General features: G+C 36.6%; 3 protein-coding genes across 5 annotated transcripts in view; all 3 read left to right on the top strand.

The window, feature by feature from the left end:
- Window positions 1-1,095: 1,095 nt before the first annotated feature.
- LOC131425689 (uncharacterized) lies at window positions 1,096-6,081 on the top strand. Its single transcript, XM_058587764.1, has 5 exons — window positions 1,096-1,403; window positions 4,734-4,858; window positions 4,933-5,154; window positions 5,207-5,305; window positions 5,366-6,081. The coding sequence occupies exons 1-5, from the start codon at window positions 1,307-1,309 to the stop codon at window positions 5,603-5,605; spliced, it is 783 nt and encodes a 260-aa protein (XP_058443747.1). The 5' UTR covers window positions 1,096-1,306; the 3' UTR covers window positions 5,606-6,081.
- Window positions 6,082-9,106: 3,025 nt separating this feature from the next.
- LOC131426480 (DNA damage-regulated autophagy modulator protein 1) lies at window positions 9,107-11,082 on the top strand. Of its 2 annotated transcripts, XM_058589244.1 has the most exons (6): window positions 9,107-9,317; window positions 9,374-9,472; window positions 9,590-9,711; window positions 9,785-10,014; window positions 10,080-10,370; window positions 10,433-11,082. In XM_058589244.1, exons 2-6 carry the CDS (start codon window positions 9,408-9,410, stop codon window positions 10,505-10,507), a joined length of 783 nt encoding a protein of 260 aa, XP_058445227.1. In that variant the 5' UTR covers window positions 9,107-9,317; window positions 9,374-9,407; the 3' UTR covers window positions 10,508-11,082. The 2 variants fall into 2 exon arrangements, with proteins under 2 accessions (XP_058445227.1, XP_058445226.1); XM_058589243.1 differs by having other exon boundaries at window positions 9,107-9,472.
- A 200-nt stretch (window positions 11,083-11,282) lies between these two features.
- LOC131426477 (uncharacterized) overlaps window positions 11,283-20,598 on the top strand; it is a 125,014-nt gene continuing 115,698 nt past the window's right edge. Inside the window, exon 1 of one of the 2 annotated variants that reach the window (XM_058589240.1) lies at window positions 11,283-11,513. The gene's annotated coding sequence lies outside the window, so the exon portion shown is untranslated. The remainder of the gene's footprint in view (window positions 11,514-20,598) is intronic. The other variant, XM_058589241.1, reaches the window with a different exon arrangement.

Below are 20,598 nucleotides of genomic sequence, written 5' to 3'. Positions count from 1 at the left end.
AATTATTGTTGAACATATTCGGTGCTTAGTCCTCGTACATAAGTAATGTTAAGTATATTTTTGTATGTTTATGCGGAAATAAAATGAAATCTTAATACCCAATTATCAATATGTTTACTTTCAATTACTGAAGGCTCAGTAATTAGTAAATCTCACTTCGTTACTTTTTCCGAAAATTCAGTAACGGTCATGCCGAACAGATAGTAAACTTTTTGTTGATTTCGGTAATAACTGATGTTTGTCAAATTGTAGAGTGCCGAAACTACGCAATTCTATCTTTTGTCGAGATAATTACCGAGTACTTGGCGGTGCAAATATCGGCAATTCTTTTGCCGAGATTAAAAAAAGTATGAGTGTTTGAAAAAATATGTAAAAAATATGCTTAAATTGATACAGTAATTTATTTATTGATTTAAAAAAAACTTTTGCTGTGAAACTATTCTGGAGAATTCTTAGTTTTCTTTACGCTTCGTCTTCGACTCGTAAGTGCGTAACAGTTCATGTTGAGCTGCTTTGTCCCTTTGCAGTTGAACAGAGTCCACCAAGCTTAGCAATACTAGTTCTTAGTGTAGTAGATTTGAAAATTCAAGGCCCAACAAGAATCAAAGCCAGAGTAACTAAACTATTACGTACGTTAAAGACATCAGAAAAGTCATTGCGCTATGGCAATAGTCAAAAAGACGCTTATTAAATAGAGTGAACTTTACGTCTGCTTAGCGGTTTAAATTAAATTACTGGGTGGAGATAGCAGTTTAATTTAAACTACTGCAGCAATAATGAGTCGAAGACGAAACGCGAAAGAAAATGAATACTAACCACGGGTGGGGAATGGCTGAAATAGAACAAAAGCATCTTGTGCATGAAAATCTTGCCCCACTGGATGAGAACGAAGTTTTTCACTGAACATAATGTAGGAATTAGCTTTGCAGAATCAAAACAGTGATCCAGACATGCCCACAGCTGATGATGAGTAGTACCAGCTGGTCGCCATGTGGCAACCGAACAAACAATTCCCAGTCCTCAGGGGTGGAGTGGTTCCGCGTCAACGACGAACCAGATTTCATTCTGCCATTGTCTTTCGAATCGATCGAACATTTTCGCACGGTGCAGTTGTTTAAATAAACGAAAAATTAGGACATTGGGTTTAAGGATAGGTTGAATGCAATTCTTATTCCGAATACATTTCATCCAGAGTGCGTCTAGATAGACGAACATTTATTACAATGTGAATATAGAAACCAGTGAAAAGGTTGATTCAAGTGTCACTGAAATAATTGCCTAAATTTGCAGTGAATTGATTAGTTCTATGTTCTGTGAAAGGGATAATCACCCGTCCACAAACGCTATGCTCTCGCCAGCCAGTTTGGGAGAAATTAAGGAACGAATCAGCAAAAACGAAGAAAGTAGGTTTGCTCCTTCCTGTTGTCTCAAGAAACTTTAATTTTTTTTTGCAAAAAATAATTATTACTGTGTTTATCTGCAGACTTTTTACATCTTGAAAGACTTGCACGCTTATCAAAAATACTTTGATTTTGAGTCTTTTTAATCCCAAAATCCATCTTTCCTACACACCAATACTTTGCACTTTAAGATAATTATGAGTTTTATTATAATAACACAAGAATAAATGTATCGATTAATGTCCTTCGTCCTAACCCTCACCAGTTCAGAACAGATTGAGGCAGAACAAGTTTTTCAAATGACAAAACTTTAGAGTTTCGCACACAATTTCTGGAGACAAGCTCCCGTCTACCTCTTCACTGTGTTGTGCATGGTAATAAACGACATTGCGAACCATTGATCCAACAATCATGCTGTAAATAGGATATCGCAGTGTTTGCTTCCCTGCTCGACGGAACAAAGCCAAACACGAATGTTTCCCTCACCAACCTACCCAACGGATAGGACATGGTATTCATCTGTTTGTTTACTTTCGGTTGATCAGAGGGTTCAGTTCAGAGACAACGAACTCCCAACCCCTCGTAGTAATACGCTCGGGGCAGCGATTTCCCGCTCCATCCAGGAAAATCGCTGGCAATCGTTTTGAAATGGTAATGTGGGATACATACGAACTCAACCCCCCCTTTCTTTTGCGGATAGCTGTCTAAAGCGTTCCGTTTTCGTTTTAACTGTGCTGCCACAAAATCGGGTTATGGGGTCATAAATATTCTTGTGTTTTCGGTTGCTGGGAACAACGAAACACCCAACGATTATGGAACAACTCGATATTCTGGATTTGCGTTTTAACTCGCAAATGACAGGAGAAATGCCTCATAATGACACACCGGGAACACTGCCTGCTCTGGAGGTATTTCGTGGAATCAGGTTGCGGTAGTAATATTTGGCATGCGTAAGAGGGTCAAGGGAGATCATTAGGGCATGGAAGTCAAGGGAGATCATTAGGGCTATGCACTTGATTGCCTTGATCCAGCTTCAAGAAAATTCAAATCAATTTATAATTTTGAACGTTGGAATGACGTGGTTTACATTTAATTTCGTCGCATTTGATTCGACACTTCAATTGTAAATGTAAGTGTATTCAAATTAGCTTCAAATCAAATTGGTACCAATTGATAAAACAGTTAATTTTCAAAAGGTGTATCAGCAAATGACAGTTTTTTTTTCATTATTCTCAAATACCAACTGACAGTTTATGATTTCTTGTTTAGTTTAATGGGTAGAGTAGAGAGGCGAAAATAAACAAAGAGAAACTATCACTTGCTGGTACGGTGTTTTTAAAAGTCACTGACAATTTATTGGATATACTTTTTATTATATGCTTGACACTTAGTTTTGCAGTTGTTGCATTTGTCAGAGAATATAAAGATTATAGAGCAAACATATATACAGCAAATGTCCTACACGCTCTTTGGACATAACTCATGGATTGAGTTGCGATTACTTAAATTCATAAACTGAAACAATATGTCAAAATTTGAGTATGGATTGGAGTAAAATTGACTAAGGCCATGAGTTCTCTCGCATTTATTCGAAAAATTAGAGAAAGCGTTGAGTTTTCAAGCATTTGAGTGAAAAAAATACTTCTAGGAGTTCAGTGCGTTTTCTTTATCGGAATATTCGTATCAAATTTAAGAATGCAAGAATACGCCCGTTTTCATTACCGTTTCTAGATCCGGCTTTTGAAATCAAGAATCACCAATCATAGATGTGTTCAATACTAATTTTGTGGTTTCAATTATGCTAAGTGAGAGATCCTACATAAGCATATCAAAATCGTTCAATTTTGACTCCAATGCGGTCAAATTGAACGGCTTTCAATCACTTTTTTGCCCTTCCTATTTAAGAAAAAAGAAGAATGATATTAATTAGGGAATCTTTTTATATAAACATTAACGAGAAAAAAATTATTTATTTTGATTGCGAAAAACTCAAATTTTGAAAAAAATATTTATTCCTTATTTTGAGTAAAATATACTCAAATTTTGACAGTTTCGTTCCTCACTCAAAAATGAGTAGATAGGTGTAACTCAAGTTCAGAGTACGTGCACTTTTTAATGAATTTGAGTGGTGTGTCACTCAATTTTGAGTTATGTTCAATGAGGGTGTAAGGCTGCGAAACATTTCGCGGTTAATTTTAACTTTTGGTTAAAATCTGACACTCGAGCGGCTAACATGATGTTGTCAAAAATAACCCTGCTCGAGAGCATGGTTATTTTTGACAGATCGATTGTTATTTTCGACACTGAAAAAAATCTTGCAAAGAAAATTCTAATATCAATTCTTTAGTCAACATTATTTCCAGTGCAAATTAAACCCAAATAACTTTCCATCCGGCAAACTTTGAAATGGGCCGCAGTTTTAGTTGAATTTAACTACTCGATACAAAATAACCACTCAAGTGTCAGATTTTAACCAAAAGTTTAAAATTAACCGCTTTTTTTTGTTTGCTTTCTTTTTCAGTTATTGTAGCGTTTACACTTCTGCTGGCTGCCAGCATGCTGGTGTCAGTGTACTGCCCTCTTAGAAAAAAAAAAACGTTCAACTGTGGTCCTTCGTTGGTTCAATACGTTCAATCATTGGACCACCGTGGAACGTTTTTTCCTAAGAAGGCAGTACACTGACACCAGAATGCTGGCAGCCAGCAGAAGTGTAAAGCAGCCATTACACGTGACAGTATTATTGTCAATCCAAAGTATTATCAATACCATCAATCCAATTGGCCTGATAACTTGAGTCCGAGTTTTTCGAAAAATTCAAGCGTTTTGCGCTTTAAATATTGCAAATGAATATTAAAATATTGAGAGAAGAGGTCATTGCACATATTTAACAGTTTCTCTCTTGAGAGAAAGTATTGTCGGATTGATGAGCGGTTTTGATTTTTTGACAATATTTTTGTCAATCCAATGAAGTTTCCATTACACGATCAAAAGTATTGTCAATACTCCTTGTATTGACAATAATATTGTCTCGTGTAAGGGCCGCTTAAACGGACCATATGACGGAATATTTTTGTATTTTTCAATAATTTTTTCAGAACAGATTGAAAGATGATACAGTTTTAGTTATCATTCTCTGCAAATAGTTAGATAGTTCCATTTCAAGAACATATCCTTCTCTGAAAAAGACAACATAACATTCTCTAGTAGTCCCACGCAATCTACAGCATTCACGGTGCCTGAGATTCAGATAACTTTTAGAGGGCATGTCGTGATAAATTCAGTTGACGAGGCAATGGAAAGTTCCAAACATTTTCTAATTTTTCATTCTTTCAGAAATCAACGTGTTACAGGCAATCAACAACGTTCTGAAGGAACGCCATGAGATCGAATCAAACTACAAAAATTTGGCACTGAAATTTCGTGATATGCAAGAAGAGGAAAGTCTACGACGGGCAAAGGTTTGTTGTAATATTATCGGTATCACTAAAAGTTATTCGATATTAGTTGGACTCGATTTTTCAACCATTTCCAGTTTGACGAAGCACGCAAAAGGCAGTTGGAGGAGCTGCAGGCCAAGGGTGAAGCCCTATGCCGGGAAAAGGCCAAACTGCAGCATCAAATCGAACACGTGACTTGGCACCTAGAGGGATGTCGCCGGAGACGACCTTGTCTGGCTCGATTGCCGGAAAATTGTCCCTTGAAAGGAGACGCCCCCAGCTGTTTACCCCATTCGCCTGAGAAACTAAAAATTATGGTGAGTTTCCACTGATTAGTTTGAAAATTGTCTATTCTTCCCGTTGTTCTAGGCGAATATGAAAAGCACTGCAGACCACCTGGTCAGAGGAATTATGGATTTGAGAAAGAAGATTCACATCGTTCAGGATAAACTAGAGTTTGAGATTTCGGTAAGGACGGAAAAAACTTGTCCATTTGATAATGTTCAAAAAAGATTTTTCTCATTTTAGCGTAAAAAAGATATGGAAAAGAAACTAGCCGAACTACGGAAACAGATCTGTCAACACAACAAGTGCATGCAACAGCCGCAGCAAAGTAACACCCGGGAACATGGACACCAACATCATCATCATCAACATCATCATCACAACCACCATCAGCAGCAGTCAGGGAATGGTGGTGGCTTAGGAGGAGGAGGTGCCGGTAGTACTTCACTGCCTCCGATCAAAAACTGTCTGACTACAAAATAGCAGCGGGCAAACTCGGAAAGTGTCAAGGGAACAACAAGTGTGCGACATACTCGAGCGCAGGCTAGTCAGTGTCCCCACGGGAAGTTCGTCAAACTACCGAGACCGTGTTCCAATGTTGAATTGCCATAGATGACCAAATTACCTAGTCCGGATTTGTTTCGTTCCGCTACATAGATACAATATTATTTCCGTTTGAGCTAGTTTATTCGTTGTTAAGCTTTGCATCAAATGCAGATAGTTTAAATAGTTGAAAGATAAAATTTTTTGCTAAGGTTATATGTTAACTAGATTTAAAATACCAGGGAGAATAATTAAAAGTAAGCCTATGCACAATATCATCGAACTTAGTAGACCATTACCAGCAAATTCTTTTGTTTTTCTCGCCTTGAACCGAACTGTACATTTACCAATTATATCCTTTTATACCTAGTTTCTGGAGGTGTAATAGTAAAAATATGCCTAGGAAAAATTCTTAACTGTTCATACCGCATAATGTAACATTCATTGAAATAAAATAGCTCAGCTTACATAAATTTAGAATCTGCGTCCTCCAATCTAAACCGCGTGAACCCGGTGTTTTGTTCAACTGTCTTACTTCACTACACTCTTACCAGCCGCTACCTACCCAAAATAAACTAAAGTGCATCTCCCCAATTTTAGGTAACGAGTGATTACCTCAAAATTTAGTTAAACGTAAGTTTAGTCAAAGTGTTATGCCATAAAAAAGCACCCATTTTTTACGATGAAATCAAAGTGTGAGTAGACAACGACCTAATTTTGGGTAGCTTATAGAAGAGCTCAACAATGAGTTATGTCTCCTTAAAAAATAGATAAAAATGATTTTCAGTGTATGGTGCACCTTTTCAAAAATCACCCCGTGGAAGAATGAGTAGAACTTATCATGAATAGCGGCCCTTACACGATCATTAAAAGTGTCATTACTAAGTAATGACACTTCTGCTCAAACGCTCGTCATTACTGCATTACTGTACATCATTACTTTTTAGCATTACACGTTCATTATTAATGATGAGTGTTTGTAACTACTCCAGCAATAGCAATAGCAATATTTTTATTTTCGTTTAGCTGAAAATAAATTTGATTTGCCATTGAAACGTTAAGGTTAATGAAATATTATCAATTTAAATCTACACTTTGTCATTTTTTCGCGTATAGTTCTAAAGACATTCAGCACTTCCACAAAAAAAGATGAAGAAGAAATAATGTTGGTAATGATGGAAAATCCGGAATTCCATCATTACTCGTGTCATTACTGAACTCGTAGACCTTACACGATCATTTAAAGTGTCATTACTTTTTAGTAATGACACTTTTAATGATCGTGTAAGAGCCGCTAATATCTTGAGTTGTACTAAACGCAACAACATAACTCCTTCTTCGTGCTATCAGAATTCTCGGTTGATTTTTCATTAGGGCATATAAGCTAGTGACAGTTTCTCTTTGTTTACTTTCTCTTCTATTAATTATCAAGCGGTTTCCACGTTTATCACTCAACTCTTTGCATAAAATGATACCTGAAACTTTCGACTTTCAAACAGAGTAGTGAAATCACAGAAAATCTTTTTAATCACATCACCATAATCAAAAGAGAGAGTGTTTAAAAGCGGACCTTACACGATCATTAAAAGTGTCATTATTAAAAAATGATATAATTTTAATGAACATGTATGGTGCAGTAATGACATGATTTCTACGCAAATTTGAAATATCATTACTTAGTCATCATTAAAAATGACAAAAATTTCAGTTTTAGACTTTAGGAATACTACTCGAAACAACCTTGAAAAATTACTTGAAAAAGTGTCCAATAAAATGCTTGAAAAATTCTCATGAACTGCTCGAGGAACTGCACGATAATTTTCCCGATATACAAATGACGATGCAAACAAACGTAGAAAATCGTCAGAATTTGACTCTAAACTGTTTTAATTTCTAGGTTATGTTAGATGATAGCTAAACAAACCGACTTTGGTTATACCGGTTTCCAATAGGGGTACTAAACTCCAGAATAAAACTCACTTTTTTTGTCAGATGTGACTTTTATTCTATTCAAGTTTCAAGGAAAGGTGGAAAATTCTATTCTATCAAGACATGCCTTTTTAATTTTACTTAACGAAGTTCTGAAAAAATTGAAAACTGAGTAGAGTCGCCATGTTATTTACTCGACTCGACTATTACTCGACTTGCAATCAACGAATTGCAATGATATCTTTGCTTCAGCTCTAGGAATCAATGTCACCTAAAAAATAGTTCGAACATTGTTCAATATTGTAATTTTCAGCGTGGCATAGAATGCGACGAAATCGCCGCAGAATAGCGAATTTAATTGTAAATGTAAATTCGCCGATTTCTTTTTTTAAGCAGACTGCAAATTTTGCAGATTTTTTTCAGGTTTTTGAAACTTTTATATACAGTCGTCATATTTACAGACTTTAAAAATTGCGTCAGATATCTTGTTTGATTTTTCTCGTCATAGTTATGAAATTTAACACTTGCATTGGAGTGCAAACGTGAAAAATTGACACGGCATCTCTGCCCAGGAGTTGGGCAGTTGTTTTAACCCCTTCGCCGCTTGTTGTACTGAAGGTTACAGAATTTTTACATCAAGAATTAGAGCGAATAGAGAAATAAATCGTCTGGTGGATTAAAGACAATTGCAGATCTGAAAGGTAATATTCTCTAGCAACAAGAATTACTTGTTTGTTCAATTATAGCATCAACAAGTATGTATCTGTCAAAGATGACTGAATTTCAAGAGTAGACGATTTACAATTTTTTCATGGTCGTTTATTTTTATAGTTAATATTGATAATGTTTCGAGTGAAGCGCGTGGTTTTGAAGACAAAAACGTCGATGAATACAAAGTATCATTGTATAATTATTCTGGTTACAAAAAACGATTGTCATTTGACGGTCAATTTAAAAATATTTTTCTCCGGTTTGTGATTTCGAAGGGCGAATGACAGTTTCGCTATCTTTGCGGCATTTGTCGCTATCTTTTCGCATCGCGATCTTTGTTATCCACCAGTGAAAATTACTATACTGCAGTTATAGCGACGCAAAAACTCGAAGCGAACCATTTTACATTTCTTCCTTAACACCAATCTATCGAACAGAGACAGCCGATCTCACTCTATCTAATCGTTTTCGTATTTGAGATGACTGCTGGAGCCGTTACCCTATAATGCTAAAAATTCGATCAAGTAAGGCAACGTCGAAGCAAAAGGTCATGTTTCGCATCGGAAGATAGTTCAGATAATAATGCAACTACGAACTAATTGGAAACATTAAAACCAAATCTGTTAAACGGAATTCAAACATTTAAATTACCACACAAAAACTTGTGCCAGAAGATACTCTCTATGCTGGCTTTCAAACCCGCTAGCAACATTGTGTCTGGGGGTGACAGCTTTTTAGTACAGATATGGGGGCTTACCTCACTCACATAATTTTGGTTTCAAATTGTGAGGTGAATCGCGATGGGTTTGACAGATCGAAGTAGAACGGAGCACAATAATATTACATACACAGTTTAGAAGTTTATAACATAGGCCGGGGATTTTTCCAGCCTTGTTTCAGTACAATTTTCTCTCGAATATGATGCAATTAGTCATCTAGTTTGAGATGCATCCACTTCGGTTGATGCGAATTTGTGATTAATTGTGATTCAAATCTTGAGTGTTAGACAAAAGTAAAAGGATTTTTTTTTCTCCCCAACTCTATTTCCCTACTGCCCGTTTCCTGTAGAATTCCAGGTTCCTAAACGCTAGAAGATACCAAAATGTCCCAGCTTTACCTGCTACCAATCTCAGTGTTTTTACTTTTCAACTTTACCTTCATTGGAACGTGAGTATCTGTGTTAAGTAATGAAGGCTTGCATGAATCATCATTGCTCGAGTGTAGTTTAATGACTTTCTAACAAGAGCACCGATATACAATGATTCTCCTACGGTTTTGAAACAGATACATCGCTGCAGTTCTGCAAGGTCACGTTGTGCCTACAGTGCCGTACATAAGCGATGCAGCTACCTATTCGCCGGAAAGTTGCGTTTTCGGACAACTAATTAGTCTGGGATGTGTTTTGCGTAAGTACTAAATGCTGCGCAGTATGACCGCCAGGAAATGTATAACATTGTGTTTTATCTTTTCATGTTCCAGTGGGCATCACCATCTACGTCCGTTTTAGGCAAATCCAGGAAATCGCTCTGCGACATCCCGATGTTCAAAGGGGAACGGAACGGCTGAATGGAAGAGCCTTTTGGGTCGGTATGGGCTCATGTTTGGGTGTCAGCATTGTGGGTAACTTCCAGGAGACGAACGTACGCATCGTGCACTACATAGGTGCGTTTCTTGCGTTCGGTCTTGGTACGGTTTACTATTGGATGCAGGTGAGTGACTTAGTTAAGCAGTTAGTATTTATAATGTACTATCCTAAAAACGATTCCATTCTCAGGCCTACATTTCCTACCATCTGCAGCCGTATATCGGTTCGATGATGAAAGCTCACATTCGACTGGCAATCGCGGCTATATGCACTATCTTTTTCATCATCGTCTCCATCACGGGCGTTATTTCGCATATTTTGTTCAATGGGACCGATCCCCGAAAATGGTATCCGTCGGACGGAGGTTGGGAATATCATGTGGCAAGCTCCATTTCCGAGTGGATAGTTGCGACGGCTTTCTGCTTCTACATTCTTACGTTCACCGACGAGTTTCGGGTGATGCAGCTGGATCATCCACCGGTAAGTCACCGAGTCGGTGTGTTCGAGTACACGATGTTATTACATTTTTATTTTTCTTCCAGTTAATTTTTCTCGAAGTTGAAGATTCACAATACTACGAACCAGTAATTACCGAGCCGGTTAGCTCCGATTCGTGATATGTTTCGAGTTCTTCCGAATCATCTCCAATGTTGGACATCCGAGCAAAACTTCCGCCATCTTCCCGGTTCATCCATAAACAACGATCGCTAAGTCTGAACGATCTTCATCTTCTGAAACAAAATAGAGACCAGGAACGGCATACTGCTTCGAATGTGGAACGGATCTGCGATGGATTGAACTGTATCATCAATATTAAAAATTCATTCAACAGTCAAATCGAAACCTTGGACGGCACTGGGCTGTTTGAGCTTCCCGTGGGTTTGAACGATTCCTGTTTGGATCTCTGCTCTTCGGAGCTGCAGTTGTTTGAGTTGTTTCGGGAAAAACTTGACCCACGCAAGGTTGCCTCTCTGTCGATGTCGCTGATGCTGGTTGCCATTCTGGAAGCTCTCCACACGCTGACCGTTTTCTTTAGCGATAATTTAAACCGACCTAGCTATCTGTAAGCCTGTGCATATCATATGAATTTGAGTATAGTGATATTACTTCTAATCCCAGTTTTTTTTAAGCATGACTGGGTTTGTCTTAGATATCTAAGTTTGAAAATATATAAACGCCATAGAAAAAGAAATATCGCTGAAGTTTTGTTTCTCCAGTGCTAGTGCTCTAGTGAGTGAGCTAAGCGTTGACGATATTCACCACGTTGTGAAAGAGAAGTGGTGAATTGAACGAATGTCAATCAAAACAAAAAAAAACGCCGCTTACTAGATAACACCGATTGAGGCGCGATGCGCGAGACGACCGCCACGCTAATGGATTGCGCATGATAAAATCATACATTGAGCGAATTTCACCACATTCGTGTCATTCTTGTGCCCTCATACTGTACTCGAGTTCGGACGTGATTTGGTTTTTGTTAGCTAGCAAACTTGTTTCAAGTTCATTTCGTTGGGAAAATTTAGGCCTGTTAAAAGTGTTTTTGATTCTGCTGCGGTAGTTGGAGACATCAAACCTATCGGTTTATTGATAAAAAAAAGGTTGAAAAGTTTCAGTTCTTATAAGGTAAGTCAACATACAAGTGAAGATGTGTGCTATGGCGGAACACTTAACATGCAAAAGAAAACAAAAGCCAAACTGGTTTTTTCGTGAGAAATGACGCAATTCAGACGTTTTTATCATTAGCTGGTCACTCTACATAACACATACTGGTGATCGTTTTAAATCATAACACATAAATGCGCATCATCTGCATTGATTATGTAATTGTTTATTTTTTTTTTCTTCGTGGATGTTTTCGAAACAAGATTGCAATAATTACCACCACCTTCATTCGGCTCATCAGTTTATAGTCTATGAACGTAACTAAGATCCTATACAGTTGCCTATATGTAGGGTAATTGTACCTAAAGTCTTCTTGTTTCCCTTCTTCACTATTGGCGCAGACCAAATTGTAAATATAATAACGTCGTGAACTGTAAAGTATTTATGTTTTTCGGTTAATTTAACTTAGAACACGTAAAACTAAGGAAGCACACAAATTAAAAATTAAAATAAAATCATTCAATATTTCCGTTCAACGAATGAATTTCTTTCTGATAAAATTACTTACTCACTGTCTATAGTTTTTAATTTTCACATATATAGTAATCCAGGCCCGTGCGCAGGGGGTAGAATATTTATTATATAAAAGGTCAAACAATTTGACAATTCATACTTCGTTCTCAGAATTTGTTCTACGGTGTCAATATTGTGGATGACGAACTTTTCTTTCAAATTTTTCATTTGAACCATCATCCACCCCTCCTCCCTTGAACACCCACCTCATGCTAACTATCACGAAATTACAGGAATTATAACGAATTGAGTACGTTCTCGTAGTTTTCTCGAAGCCAGCCTAAGTTTTGACTCCCGAAAATGAAACTGTTTGACATATCAGCTATTTTCAAAGAACGGCGAATCCAACACTGACAGCAAAAGGAGAAAAACATCGATAAATGTTTCGATTTTGGTTTCAAATCGTATTTAGAAATTATCGTATATTCTCAGATCAATTTATGATTAGTCGATGAATTGGCAAAAGGCAATGCAAATTTTACCAGTTACTTTCTATATCCACTGAATAAATCAACATAGAAAAAGTTTCGCCCTTTTTCGATTTGTTTACTTTTATGCTTCCTGTGTGAATTATAAAGATACGCCCTTGCGCATTTTTCATGAAATTGACTGGTTTTCGCGACTAAGACAAATCTGCGAGTAACTTTATCGTCTCATTTACTATTTCCAGTAGTAAAAGTTTCAGAAACCATCTGAAATAAAGAAAAAAAAAGTTTCGCCCTTCATTACTAGCAATTGAAGTATCGCCCCGTTTGTTGTCATGGAACACGGAGGGCGAAACTTACGTAAACAAATGGAACGACAGTTTTGCCCTTTATAGTTTTTTGTATTACTACACTCAAATAAAAATTCACGTTCGATTCACTTGAAAAATCACGTAGAATGGTTTCAAATGTCAAATTGAATATTTTACGTGACGAAAATGAATGTTATACGAGCATCCCCTAAAATGAATAGAGTCATCACATAAGGTTTACGTGAATGTACCAAACGTCAAACAATCTACGTGAATTTACAGTGTGAAAAACTCGATTTTGAAAATGGCGAGCAATGGCCCTCGAAGTGTAAGTAGTGTAAATGTTTGCGAGAAAAGTTATTTAATTACAATTTTTTACTCCATCGACCGGACCATTCCAGTATGAAAGTTTCCATGTGTTCAACTGGACCGAGTGCCTGCGTGAGTCCGGAAGTTTACCCGCTACTGCCGAATGCTTCAAACAGGCCGTCGGTATGAAGCTAGAGACACTGGAACCATGTAATGCGACTTCAACCTGCATCGGTAGTGTTGTGGGAGTTCTTGGATCTCGACTTCGGCTTCGGTTGGATGGCAGTGACAACATAAACGATTTCTGGACGATTTGAGATACCACGACGTTATTGGTTGCTCTTTAAGCCATTGGAATTATATGACAATTTTCTGAAATGAATATTTTATATTTCATGGCATTTTTCATTTCATAGATTTATATCAAAATCTGGAATCTCCCTTTTGACTTCAACCAATATATAAAATAGTAATTTTCTGGTATCTAAATTTTATATGAACTGATAGATAAATGTGATATGAACAGTACATTACATTTTACCTATGAAACACGTAACTTTTACTGGATTATGCATTGAACAGCTTTTAAATGCCAGTCCATTAAAAACTAAGTGAAAAGTAGGGTGGAAAATATTCATATAACTTTTCACGTAACTATAATATGATTATTATTTTGAGTGTAAGATTGAGATTTTTGTAGAATCCGAATATTTAGGCAAAATTGTATGATTTTGAAGCATTTATTGGTAGGAGAGAGAAACCCGATTTGTTTACTTTTGTAAGATTCGTCCATCTTTGGAAAACAGCTGATATATGATTCGCACCGATTGGCATTGTCGAAAAACTGAGATGTAGAGGCGCTGCTTGTTTAGAGATGATACTTTCAGCAAGAACTGTCAAATCGGTAGAAAAACTTCGAATTACTCCACCTTTTCAACGATTTCTCATAAAAACGGGAAAATTCATTTGAAAAATCATAGTAGAAGTTGAAGAAAAGTTTTTACTCTGAGGTGGTAATGTTGATCTTAGTTCATTGTGCGAAATCTACCGTTTATTCAGAATAGAGCATTAAACTTGGTTTGATACCATTTTTTAAATGCCTGGAAATAAAACATAAAGTATCCAAAATAAATAGTCCTCGATCGCTATACATACTAGTACTTGAGAAATCAACATTACACTGGTTTCTGTTTAAAAAAAATGTTGATCCGAAAAAACCTAACCTTACCTAATTTCACACATTTCTGAAGATTTTTATGTTTAATCGTAGTTTACACTAAAAAAAGTAGTAGTAATTGATATCGAATTTCTTCTACTCCGAGTGTCCTTTTATTGCCGATATCTGTTTGTACTATTGGATAAACGATAGAAATGTTGCAAATCACTACTGCCGATATGAATATTTCCGAAAGAATCCTTCTTTTCTTGGTTCCATTTTTCATTGGCAGGTATCGCTACCGGTTAATCGGCTTTGCAACAATGTGCCAATATAATCAGTAATGTTTACTGATATTTTTCATCACTCATCATCATCAATTGATTCGCTGAAAACTGGTCAAACTTTTACTGAATTGGGAAAAAGTTATGACATTTCGAAGTTTACAGATCATGTCAGTAGTGATGAGTCTGTAATATTTTTATACGATTTGCGAAATCCGGTACTTCATTGACAGATAATTGTAAATTGGATTGGATAAATCACAATACTTAACCGTAAAAATAATTACTGAGCACCCAAAAGGAAATTTGGTGTGGATATGTGCAGCGAAAAATCTCTATCGAAAAGCGCAGAGTTACTAGAAGACGGGCGAATGTTTCATGTTATTTTGGTTTTAACAGCCGTCACTGAATCGGTCATAGTCGTCTGGTGAGCGAAAAATGTCACAAAACCAACGATGGGGGCGGCCAAATCTCTTATTTTGCTATTTTGCCCTGGGTGCCAAATTTCCTCGGTACGCCACTGGCAATAACCGATTCCGAATGTATTTCGCCTTCAACCGATTGGTTCGGAAATCTGTCGGAATTGAATGAGTAAGTGAACTAAATTTTCTATTCGTTTTCTTCTTCCGTCTCTACCATTTTACTCGTTTTCGAGCTGATTTTTAGTTAAATTTGAATGAAAATTGTCATACAACTGACTATATATAAATTCATTGTGTATTTCGATCGAATGCGAAATTTTCCATACAAAAGCGTCAATATCAATATTTCTCAGTCCGCCCACATTAGCAGATCCAAATGAATTCCGAGTCGGCGAGAAATTTTCCTCAGGAAATCCATGTGAAAATTCCAACTCCAGTGCAACAACCGATTCCGAATGAATTTCGCCTACAACCGGTTGATTCGGAAATCTGTCGGAATTGAGTGAGAAGATGCGGACTGAATAGTCAATTCGTCTTCTTCGTCTTCTTTTAGCTTTTACACGTTTACGTGCTGATTTTCAGTTTATTTTTAAATAAATACATATAACATATAAATTTAAGTTTTCAAGTTTTTCGGATATACAGAACTAGTTCTTAGAATTTCAGCATAAACTATTGAAATTCGCTGGAAATTAGGGAGGCCTACCTTAGTCAGGCATCATCCATTCCTTTAACTGGAGTCTAGGGAAATTGCGTAAGTCGTCTGACTTTTACACTAACACATTCATAAAATGAGCGAATATTGAATGACATTTATAATGTAACTATCAATTCTGTATAAAATGTTCAAAACGACGAATGGAACAATGAGAGATTCTCGTTTTTTATTTACCGATAATAATAACTAAAGCTATCATCTTTTATTCTGTCTTGAAGAAATTACCGAAAAAAGCAGGAATATTTCGTAATAATCGAAAGAGAAAGTAAACAAAGAGAATCTCTCATTGTTACATGGGACAGGACCTGACAATTGTTAATCCACTTTGAGAACCAGTTTCGGGCCAGCTCGTGATTGGTTGAAATTGACATAAGCAAGTACAAATTGTTGACATTAATATCACTGTAGGGTGGTAGAAAAAGTGTTATCAGTATCATCGGTAACAATGTAGTTTGATATTGCATATTTTGTTTTTCGGATCATCTATTTAAAATTATTAATTTTTATAATATTTAAGTTCAATTTGTTTTTAAGTCCTGTCAATGTGGAAAGTATACGAGTACATTTAACAATTACTGGATGATACAAAAAGAAAGCCTGAAATAACAAAGTGTGATATGGACGATAATATTGATTATGTTGGTTGTGCTTGAGAAAAACTCCAAATCTTTAGATACTTCTGTTTGATAAACTCTGCAAAAATAAATTATCCAAAAATTTTATTAAACTGTTTCAATTAAACGTTTTATTTTTAAACAATTATGATCAAAATGAATTCAGAGCTATATTTTTGGCTGATATAACATTTTATAAATAATCGCATGTTATAAGGGGAGAAGGTTTTCAGAATGAATAATTATCTCTACCCAGGCTGTGGTATTGTCCTAGGTTGTTACATTTGTCGTTTTGAACATTTTATACAGAATTGGATTGATCGAGCACCCAACTCAGGCGAAAAATTCTAGCACTGAAAAATCATGCAGTCAGTGGGAAAGAGGGCGATACTTAAATAGCTATAAGAAACTATTTTTTTTTTCATAATTACCGATCATACGCAGATTTTTCGCAACTGCGCCCTGTAGCTAATTTCATGGAAAATGCAAGAGGGCGTAACTTCATAATTCAATAATTGATTTTATGGAAAAGGTAGGTAAGTTGTAAAATTTTCATATGTTTAAAGATTAACACACAATTCATCAACCTGTCAATCATTGATCGGAAACAGCTGAAATCCTTTCACACCCATTAACTACAGTCAAAGACATCATATTAACAAGATATCCAGCTCTCACATTTCCCGAACAAATCATTGGCAACATCCTTTTTTGCGAGCATGTCGCCCTCAGGTGAGTCCGCATCGAATATCATACATAGAAGTAGGGGAGAGAAATGTCAAATTCGTGCGCGCCAAAATAGCAGGGCTGCGCACCCATACAATTGACATGATATGTTGAATGTGATGCCGTGCGATGGCGTTGTTGAACTGAAGATTGATTTCGCTCCAAGCTGACAGGGTCTGCCACAGTTCCAGGTCCAGAGTTGAGTACTTGGATTCAGGTTCAGAATTCAGTGCCGAACCAGAATCCTGGTCTCAAATTCAGCTCCACAACACAATTTTAGTAATCAAGTTCAAAAGTCCAGAATTATTCGGCATTCGGCCCCAAAATTCGATTCTAGGTTATTCCTGAACATAAAAAAAACCTGTACAATATTTTTTATTCGTACACCCGCCTTTTTATTACTACACTACTGAGTCAGGTTAACAAACTCAGATTTCACTCAAATCGTCAAGCTGAATAACTTCCTTTTCTGAGTTCATGTGTGTTGGGATACCAATAATAAATACTTCGTTCACCCTTTTTTCATTGAGTTTTATCCGGATACGAACTCCGGTTACGGAGATAAGTGGAAATGATCACAGTAAAAATTTATTTATTATTATTAACATCGTTATTATTATTATTATTATTTTTATTATTATTATTATTATTATTATAATCATTATTATTATTATTATTAATATTATTATTATTATTATTTCTCTTATATGAATATAATATTTTAGACTAACTTCCGATTTTTCCAAAATGTAAAAACATTATAGTTCAATTCAATAATTTGAAATTTTGGAAAGCACGCATTCAAGCTCAAATTGAGTGAACATCTCAAGAATTTATCATAAAGTAAGTTACTGCACGAAATTTCGTCTAGCACCGGCTTATTTCTTTGCCAACCAATTATAAACTGGTTAACACTATGACTCTCGTAGTGGTATCCAAAATGTTTGATTCTGTCCTAGCTGGCTAACAATCAACTTCTTGAACGGAAGCGTTTTTATTGGATTGGAAGTGACCAACATTAGGAGATTTCCTGAATCCGTCTGTGCGGTGCTTCTATCGCTTGCAATGGCGTAGTTTCGTTTGTGTAGCAGCAAGAGATCACGATTTGCAGCATTTGTGTAGGAGAGTGTGTGCGTTGTTAATTACTTTTCTACGGAACTTTCTATCATGCGATTGGATTGAAAAAGCATCTCCCTCCTACAGTTGTTTGTTCGATTGTGAACCTAATATTATGTTCACACCGGCCGAAAATAACATGTTTGAACGATAGTAATACAGGGTGATTTTTTAAGAGCTTGAGAACTTTTTTAAACAATAAAACGCATAAAATTTGCAAAATCTCATCGGTTCTTTATTTTAAACGTTAGATTGGTACATGACATTTACTTTTTGAAGATAATTTCATTTAAATGTTGACCGCGGCTGCGTCTTAGGTGGTCCATTCGGAAAGTCCAATTTTGGGCAACTTTTTCGAGCATTTCGGCCGGAATAGCCCGAATTTCTTCGGAAATGTTGTCTTCCAAAGCTGGAATAGTTACTGGCTTATTTCTGTAGACTTTAGACTTGACGTAGCCCCACAAAAAATAGTCTAAAGGCGTCAAATCGCATGATCTTGGTGGCCAACTTACCGGTCCATTTCTTGAGATGAATTGTTCTCCGAAGTTTTCCCTCAAAATGGCCATAGAATCGCGAGCTGTGTGGCATGTAGCGCCATCTTGTTGAAACCACATGTCTACCAAGTTCAGTTCTTCCATTTTTGGCAACAAAAAGTTTGTTAGCATCGAACGATAGCGATCGCCATTCACTGTAACGTTGCGTCCAACAGCATCTTTGAAAAAATACGGTCCAATGATTCCACCAGCGTACAAACCACACCAAACAGTGCATTTTTCGGGATGCATGGGCAGTTCTTGAACGGCTTCTGGTTGCTCTTCACTCCAAATGCGGCAATTTTGCTTATTTACGTAGCCATTCAACCAGAAATGAGCCTCATCGCTGAACAAAATTTGTCGATAAAAAAGCGGATTTTCTGCCAACTTTTCTAGGGCCCATTCACTGATTTGCAAGCGTTGCTCGTTAGTAAGTCTATTCATGATGAAATGTCAGAGCATACTGAGCAAATAATAATGCATGAAAATCATAACCTCAAAAAATCTGAGCAAATACTAATGCATGAAAATCCTAACCTCAAAAAAATCACCTTTTATAAAGTTAAAACCGCACTGTTCACACTAAGAAAAATGGTTGTACCTATCTGCGTTGCTAGGACATTTTTCCAAAAATCTGTACTCGGCACAAAAATCTATCTGTATCATATCGGTATCAGAATCTCATCTACATAAGTAGTAGAAAATGTCACCAAGAGGTGAGCAAAAAAAAATCTCACGACAACCTTTTCTCATGTCTATTCAAGCTAAAAACCAAAATCGGTAATTATCTGTGTGATCCGTGAATTATCGGTTTTTTTTAGTACATATCTGTATTGTGGTATAGAGGTCAAAAATCTGTATAAATACCAAGAAATCAGTATACCTGGCATCGTTGGTACCAGTTTTCAGTTTTGTTTTATTAGGATTACATGGCTACTTTGATGGAAAACTGCTGTTGTTGAATAGCTTGTCAATTGACATAGTCGAAAAGTGAAGGAAAATGCTAGCTAGGGTTGTGCTTTACTGACAATTATATCATGTTATTTCGGGAAAACATGTTTTAATGTGACGTTTCTGAGTATGAAATAACGTAAAAGTAAAACATGTTATTTCGCTTAAAACATGAAATCAGAGGTAAAACTCGTTTTAACTCATAGTATGAACATAGTATAAAAAGCATTGCATTTGAAATCATATTCCCAGTCCTCTTGTTTATCCGGCTAAGCTTTAAGTTCAAGATTTTTAAATTTCATATAACTAAATATTCATTCTCAATCCGAATTTAAAACTAAAACCCGCACGAAAACATTCAAAATCGGAGAAAAAGAAAATGAATTTACACGCTTGTTCCCTCAAACCCGATACATTTTCGAACCAATTGAATAGTGGCGATATTCATTCGGAATTGGTTGTTCTACTGGAGTTTACATCGATTCGGAATTTATTCCGAACTGCAATACATAAAATAGCGCAACTCATACAAAATGGAATAGAGACGTGAAGGGTCTAAGAAATCGAAGTATGCATTGATACATTTGTAATGAATAAAAGTGTCAGAACTGTTACAACATTGAAGGAAAGAAAAAAATAAATAAAATTCGAACGCACATGTGTCACTGTCAGTGTCTCGTTCCGATGACTGCCAGGCCCAACTGGCAATCACAATGTCCGTATTGTAAGGATGAGTATTGAACACGTAAATCCCGCGCCATAAAAGCTTTCACAGATGTTCCAACCGTACGTGGCGTGATGGGTACTGACACAGGAAATACCAATGAACTGACTGGTGCTGTGGTCCCTCCATTCACCGGAATGCCGGACAGGAACGCAAAGTGCCATTTCGCCGAAGGACCACTCAACCTACATATGCATACCCAACCCAACTGAGCTTCACTGATGAGGATTGACAAAGGGCGAAC

This window comes from Malaya genurostris, chromosome 1 (genome assembly GCF_030247185.1).
Source record: "Malaya genurostris strain Urasoe2022 chromosome 1, Malgen_1.1, whole genome shotgun sequence".
In the NCBI taxonomy this organism is placed as follows: Eukaryota; Metazoa; Arthropoda; class Insecta; order Diptera; family Culicidae; genus Malaya; species Malaya genurostris.
Note: the sequence above shows the minus strand (reverse complement) of the source record. Positions and strands in the feature narration are given on the sequence as shown.

Excerpts from the sequence above, each read along its gene's own strand:
- LOC131426480 (XM_058589244.1), top strand. The coding sequence starts at position 9,408 with ATGTCCCAGCTTTACCTGCTACCAATCTCAGTGTTTTTACTTTTCAAC. Across the intron at positions 10,015-10,079 it reads CGGTTTACTATTGGATGCAG|GCCTACATTTCCTACCATCT; the intron begins GTGAGTGACTTA and ends TTCCATTCTCAG. Across the intron at positions 10,371-10,432 it reads TGCAGCTGGATCATCCACCG|TTAATTTTTCTCGAAGTTGA; the intron begins GTAAGTCACCGA and ends TTTTTCTTCCAG.
- LOC131425689 (XM_058587764.1), top strand. The coding sequence starts at position 1,307 with ATGTTCTGTGAAAGGGATAATCACCCGTCCACAAACGCTATGCTCTCG. Across the intron at positions 1,404-4,733 it reads AATCAGCAAAAACGAAGAAA|AAATCAACGTGTTACAGGCA; the intron begins GTAGGTTTGCTC and ends TCATTCTTTCAG. Across the intron at positions 5,306-5,365 it reads AACTAGAGTTTGAGATTTCG|CGTAAAAAAGATATGGAAAA; the intron begins GTAAGGACGGAA and ends TTCTCATTTTAG.